Genomic DNA, 6665 nt, shown 5'->3' with positions numbered 1-6665 from the left:
GTTAATGTTTAAGTAACTAGAATAAAAACATTTTCTAACTATTGTGATAAAATTACAAGAATTTTTTTAGATAGTCAAAATAAAAATATTTTTAAAATTAGATTACCAGCTGAATAATTTATAGTAATTAAGCAATAATATTAAAAGAAAAGAAAAGTCAAATTAAAATTAACGTGAAAATCATGATTGATGATTGAAAGTCTTATCGAAAATGCTAAAAATGTAAATTTTTATTTTGTTCGATTACATAAATTATCTGTTAATTTTAGTGACATTTTCTGATTTTAAAGACTTTTTTTTTCAGCATTTTAAGGACTTGTGGATTATCATTGCTTACCGTAAATAAACAAATCGTAATGCGATTTTATTTATATTAAAAAAATAAGTTATTCTACTATTCACTAAATTATGGGTAAATTTTTGTTTTGGTCCATTAATTAAAAAAGTTATAATTTAATTTTTTGAACTATTTGAAAATTTTAATGTAAGTCACTTAACTATTCAAAAGTTTTTATTTAAGTCACTCGGCTGCTAAGATTTTTTTTTTTTAAAAAGTTCCACTAGCGAGTTCCACGCAATAATTCAACGATTGGTATGAAAGATCAGTATCTATCAATAGATAGAATAATATACCTTAAATCCAAGTCAATTTGATAGTTAGTGTTGGAGAACGGAGAAAAAAAATCTATTTTAATTTTGGTTTGTAGATTCGTAATGTTCAAAGCTATTTCATGAAAAAAAACTGAACTGTAGAAGAGAAAGGCAAAGAGAGTTTTTGATTAGTGCAAGTAGTACAAATAAAGAAAGTCATACAGCACCGATTTTAACAGTCTAATGACTTAAATGATAACTTTTGTATAGTTCAACGACCAGATTGTAACTTTTTTAGTTAAGTGACCTAAACGAAAACTTAACCATAATTTAATGACTAATAGTGTAGTTTACCCATAAAAGAATCACATAAACAAATAAAAGGGTAAACTACACCCAAGGTCAGTAAATTAATAGTAAGTTTACATTTTGGTCAATCAACTTTAAAAGTTACAAAATAGTCACTGAACTATTGGAAAGTTTTCATTTAAGTTACTAAATAATTTAAAAGTTTTTATTTAAGTCATTCGGTCTTTATTTAAAAAAAGAAGTATGACTAGAGAGCTCCAAGAGACGAATGTACAATCTGTACGATGGATCAGTACTAATCAATGAGTAGAACATGCCTTAGATCCAAGTCAATCCGACCATCAATGTAGGAGATCAAAGAAGAAAATTGTTTGGATTTTGGTTCGTAGATTTATAACATTAAAAAATGTTTCATGAAAAAAAATTATAGAAGAGAAAGGGAAGAAGGCCATACAACAACAATTTTACAATCTTAATGACATAAATAAAAACTTTCGAAAAGTTTAATAACTATTGTGTAATTTTTTAAAGTTGAGTGACCAAAATGTAAACGTACTAATAGTTTAGTGACCTTGAGTGTAGTTTACCCTAAATAAAATTATTAATTTTAATTTTAAATAATTACTTTTTCTTGGTATTATCTATTTTACTATCCATCTTCAGATTTGTGGTTGCACCTCCGAATAATGTCGTTTCCAAAATTCGAACTTATTATTTAATATTTAAGGACAAAAAGGTCATTTCACATGTTATGGTCCACCATATACCAGACGGCCGGACCTTAAAATAAAGTAACTTTCACTAATTTAAACTTTTCTGTCAAGAAAATATATAACATGTCGTTCTCTGAAAATTGACACTCGATTTTAAGTTTTAGGACCACCAAGCTTGTGAAAGTAGTGCAGAGGGATCACAATTTCTGGAGAGACAAGTTTTTGTTTTTTCACTTTTTGCTATTTTCATTGGGAAGAAAGATGATACTTGGATTCAATTCTTTAAACACCTACCATCCCAATCAAATGTATCTGCAAAATCTGGCAATTATTATCAAATTCATATTAAATTGCTTTATTTTTAAAGTTATAATTCTCTATGTGATAGAAAAAGTTATTAGGCAATTTTTTTAAATATAATTATTATTTATTATGTTACTAGTTTTCTTTACTATGTATTAAATTCAATTACATTTAATTATTCTTTTAAAAAATTCAATTTTGTAATGTTTCGTTAATAATATAGTTAAGAAATCAAAAGGCTGAATTTAAATAAACAATATTTTTAAATTATTTTTAAATATAAATATTATAATAGTAGATTAAGTGAAATTCTATTTTTATATACACTTTCTAACTTAATCTTAATTATTAACTATGAATTTAGATTGTTAATTAAATTTAAATTTTGAGACCACTAAATGATTTATTGTAGCTTTATTTATATTTCAAATATCTATTTCAATTTTAATATTATATTTAATTCGCAAAAAGATTAAAAGAATTTCTTTAAAATGGTTTTTAAATTCACACTGATTTATTATGTAAAATTATAATTTGAATTATTAAATATAATAAAATTAAAAGGATTTATTACAAAAATATAACATCCAAAATTTGGAGTTTATATTACAATTTTCCTTTCTTTTCTTACCAAGTTCAAAATTTTATAATGTTAAGACATTAGAAAGTTAAGAGCTTTGTATATATATATATTATTATATGGTTAATTATAGGAACATTTATTTCATTAATATTTAGAATTTTGTTGTAGTTTTAACTCAGTTGATATTTATATGGTTGTGATTACATAAACTTGTGGGTTTAAGTGTGCTCAAGCATGTTTTATCTTTCTATTTAAGAATTGAGGAGAGATTATGACTAGTAGTAAACATTGTATAAAAAAAATTGTTTTATGAATATTAATAAAATTTATCAATAAAAAAATTCAATACCTTAATAACATTTTTTGAAAGGGATATTTGAAATAGAGTTGTTAACACTTAATTTGGAATAGAGGTCTTAAATAATCAAATATTATGGAACAATAATAAAATTTAAGGTGAAGCAAAAGATATCAATGGGATAGGATTATCATTAATTGATTAGCCAATTTGAGTTCAAAAGTAGGTAATAAAGTTTCGTCTCCGTCTTCTCCTGTATAAATGTGGCAATTCAATTTAAGTCTAAGTTGAACAAATTTGGTAGAGTCTATTCATAACAATTACATACATTCATATATACACACATATTATATATGTGGAAAAATGAAACAAAACTGTTCATCTATACGAAGAAGAAGATGGAAATTAGAAACAAGAAACTAACTTCACTGCTTTACAACGTTACAACGTATTCGGTTAATTAAGATCGTAGCCTTCAACCATTAGGTGGATATCAGCAGTACTGTTAGAGAGAAGTCTAACAGTATAGTTCCGCATTAATAATTATTCATTTAAAACTAAACTTGGCCAACATAGTCTGGGTTTTGGCTACTGCTACTACTGCCAATTCTTGCCAACAAACAAACATCAAGATTTGGCAGTTTTATTTTTACTACTTATTTGATATAATAGGAAAAACAGTCCCCACCCACAAAGGACGCTCTCTTAACGAACCTGCCTTTGATTCTAGGCCTTTTCTCAGCATTCAGCTTCCTCACTTGGTACCTTATCTTCTTCGAAAACAGTCTGGTTCTTCGTTTCTCTCTGTACCTTGATACCCTTGCTTCTCTTTCTCCGTCTGTAATGTTCCTTTTTCCCTGGCTGCATATACCCCCTATGCCCTCGTTAGGGTTTGAGCCCTGAAAGTTTCACTATAATTAGCTAGGGATTCAAGTTTCCATTATCACCATATATATATATACACACATATATAGGAGAAGTGAAGAAGAAAAGCAGGAGAGGGATGTAGATATATTACCATGAAATCATCGGGGTTGAATTCAGGTCGGGTTCCTGATGTCCAGGGAGAGCCTTGGGTGGCCCAAGCAGTGATGACTGACTCATAATCCAGCCTCAGCAGCATGCTCCTCTTCTTTTCTGCCTTAATTTCACCATCCATTATTGGTGCCTCCGCCACTGGAACCACCTTCTCTTCCTCCTCTTGATCACCAATCGTTGGTGACTCATAAGATGATCTTGTTACATCAAAATCTGAATCAAAGCAACAAGCCGTTATAATACCTTCCTCTTCTTCTTCTTCATCTTTTATTTTGCGTTCTTGAAAAGCATTACTTTCATCTTCCTGTTTGCAGTCCATCAATTCAGTTCCTTTGGTGTGATTACAAGTATTATTCTCATCTAGTCCATCTCCTAGTAAGCTCTCAACATCAGCAGCAAACTGGGCAAGATCCAAATCTGAAGGTAAAAAACCATGTAAACCATCATCCAACTGGCATGTTCCTTCATCTTCAAAACCATCAACTACTAGATTCCCGTTTTCATTTGCCATATCACGTAATTCAGCAGAAAAAGGATCGAATACAGGGACTCTGCAAAGCAGCTGGTCTTCAGTCTCTTCAGCTGACCCGTCTTCACAACCAACCTCAGGAACAAGAGGGTTCAAATCCCATACTTTTCCCTCACTTTTTTGTTGCCCCTGTATGGACCTGTTTTGCCTTGGTGTTCTTGCCTTTCGAGTGAAACCTTGGTGCCATGCTGGCAGAGCATCTTGATCAGTAGCACTGTTGTTGATAACAGAAGCATTGAACCTGGAAGATGCAGTTTCAAGCCTAACCCTTGTATGTCTACTGGCTAACTGGTTAGCGGAGTGGACTGATGTATCGCAACCTTGGCAAAGGAAGGCATCATCAGCTGAACAATACCAACGAGCACGCTTTCGTAGACAGCCATCGCAGGCTCTAGCAGTCTTGCCTCCCATGGCATTCGCTGCTCTCTTGTCGGAGATCATTGCATAGAAGGAAAAACACAATTATTAAGTTTGGTTTTGCAAGGATTAAACGGGCTTAGCTCAACTTAAGAATTTCAACAAAGGGAACAAGCTGATATAAAGTAAAGTGCCTTTACAAGGGAACGTTAGGGTACCTGCTATCTATTTATCTTGAGGAGACCATGGTTCAATAATTGGGATTGAGAGTAATGTTTTTAACTGTGGCCCACAGTATCGATGGAAATGAGGCGAGACGGGGGATTTCTTTTCCCCCGATTTTCATCTGATATATATATATGAACATGGTAAGTGTTTGATAGAATATATCAAGTTGAGGAGTTGAATTTTCTCATCTTAATTCAATTTAAATTTTAATGAAACAAACAAGTGAATTTAAATAAATTTATTAGAGTTAAATTTTAAAATAAAATAAATCAAATTAAAACTTTAAAATTATATATTTAAAAACTCTTTTAGAACAAAATAAATAAAGTTTATATTTAAAAATTCTTTCAGAATAAAATAAAATATCTTAATATAAGATTTTTTTTTCTGAAATTTAGTATAATAAACTTCATCAGTAATTTATTTGGTTAAATTTTGAATTCATCATTTTGAAAGAAAAATTTATAATTTTTACAATTTAACATTTTTATGAAATTTCCTTTTAGAATTTTATATATATTTCAAATATTATTATTTTTAATAAATTTTTGGGAAATTTTTTTATTATCATTTAACTTTTTATGTATATTCTGTAATATTTTCTATAGGTAGCGATTTGTTAATTTTTAAAATTGACAAAGAAATAAGGGGTATTTATATAATTTTTAATTGGTTTTTCAGTTATTCGAGCTTGTAAAAAATCAACTTGGCTCAAACCTAGAAATACGAATCACTTATTTAGTTGATTCAAAAAATCAAATAACTCAATTCGATTAACTTAAAATTAAAATTATTTTGAATCAAATTAAGTTTTTTTCACTCTTATGCTATTCATAAATTTATTTAATAGTTTAGCTCCTAGCTCCAAGCTTGACTTCGAAATGATATTTTCGATCTCACTCAGAAACATTATATAATATTTTACATTATATATTTATATATGTTTTATTATATTATATATTTTATCATTATGATATTAGGGAAGAGAAAAATAAATGATAAAATTTGAACCCAGATTATTGTAAATACTATACAAAAATTCTAGCCAATGCTTCAAGGACATAGAAAACTAAACCAAATATATGTTATGAAATAAATAACAAAGAGGACAAAAAACAAAAAAGAGAGCTCTAAATTTTATTGATCAATAGAAATGCTTACAATGCTACTCCAAAGTCTATATTTATAAACATAAAAGGTATAAAAAACATAAAGCTCTAATTCTGATGAACATTAGAGTTCTAATGCATATATATCAAACTTATCTAGATTTTGATGAACATTTACTTAATAATAAAATATTTATAACATTTCCCCATGGATGTCCATTAATAGATAGATAATGTACGTCGTTAAAACCTTAATAATATAAAAGCCCTGTGAAAAAAAAATTATTAGTGAAGGGAAAAGAGTACACATATCTATAATATGCACAACATGCTGCCTTATTAAAAATTTTACTAGGAAAACCAATTGTTAAAACTTTGGTTAAGAGAAAAAGAGTATAGTGCGTATTTACTTCTCTGCATGACAACACCACATGATATCTCAAATTATATGTATTACAATATTAGATGTTAGCTTTTTAAATGATTACTTGAACACATTTGCTAAGCATTTTATATCACAATTCTTTTGAAAGTCATGAGTGAGGAAAAATTTTGAGAAAAAATATATTTTTTTCTCTTCAAGAGTTCCAACAATAACCATAACAAA

General features: G+C 28.5%; 1 protein-coding gene across 1 annotated transcript; it reads right to left on the bottom strand.

Annotated features, from left to right (window-relative positions):
* Positions 1-3202: 3202 nt before the first annotated feature.
* LOC107939613 (zinc finger protein CONSTANS-LIKE 16) lies at positions 3203-5075 on the bottom strand. Its single transcript, XM_016872956.2, has 2 exons — positions 3816-5075; positions 3203-3696 (listed from the first exon to the last, which is right to left on the bottom strand). Exons 1-2 carry the CDS (start codon positions 4803-4805, stop codon positions 3454-3456), a joined length of 1233 nt encoding a protein of 410 aa, XP_016728445.1. The 5' UTR covers positions 4806-5075; the 3' UTR covers positions 3203-3453.
* Between the last annotated feature and the right edge of the window lie 1590 nt (positions 5076-6665).

The sequence above is a fragment of the Gossypium hirsutum genome, chromosome A09, assembly GCF_007990345.1.
Source record: "Gossypium hirsutum isolate 1008001.06 chromosome A09, Gossypium_hirsutum_v2.1, whole genome shotgun sequence".
Classification (NCBI taxonomy): Eukaryota; Viridiplantae; Streptophyta; class Magnoliopsida; order Malvales; family Malvaceae; genus Gossypium; species Gossypium hirsutum.
This window is presented reverse-complemented; position numbering and strand designations above follow the sequence as displayed.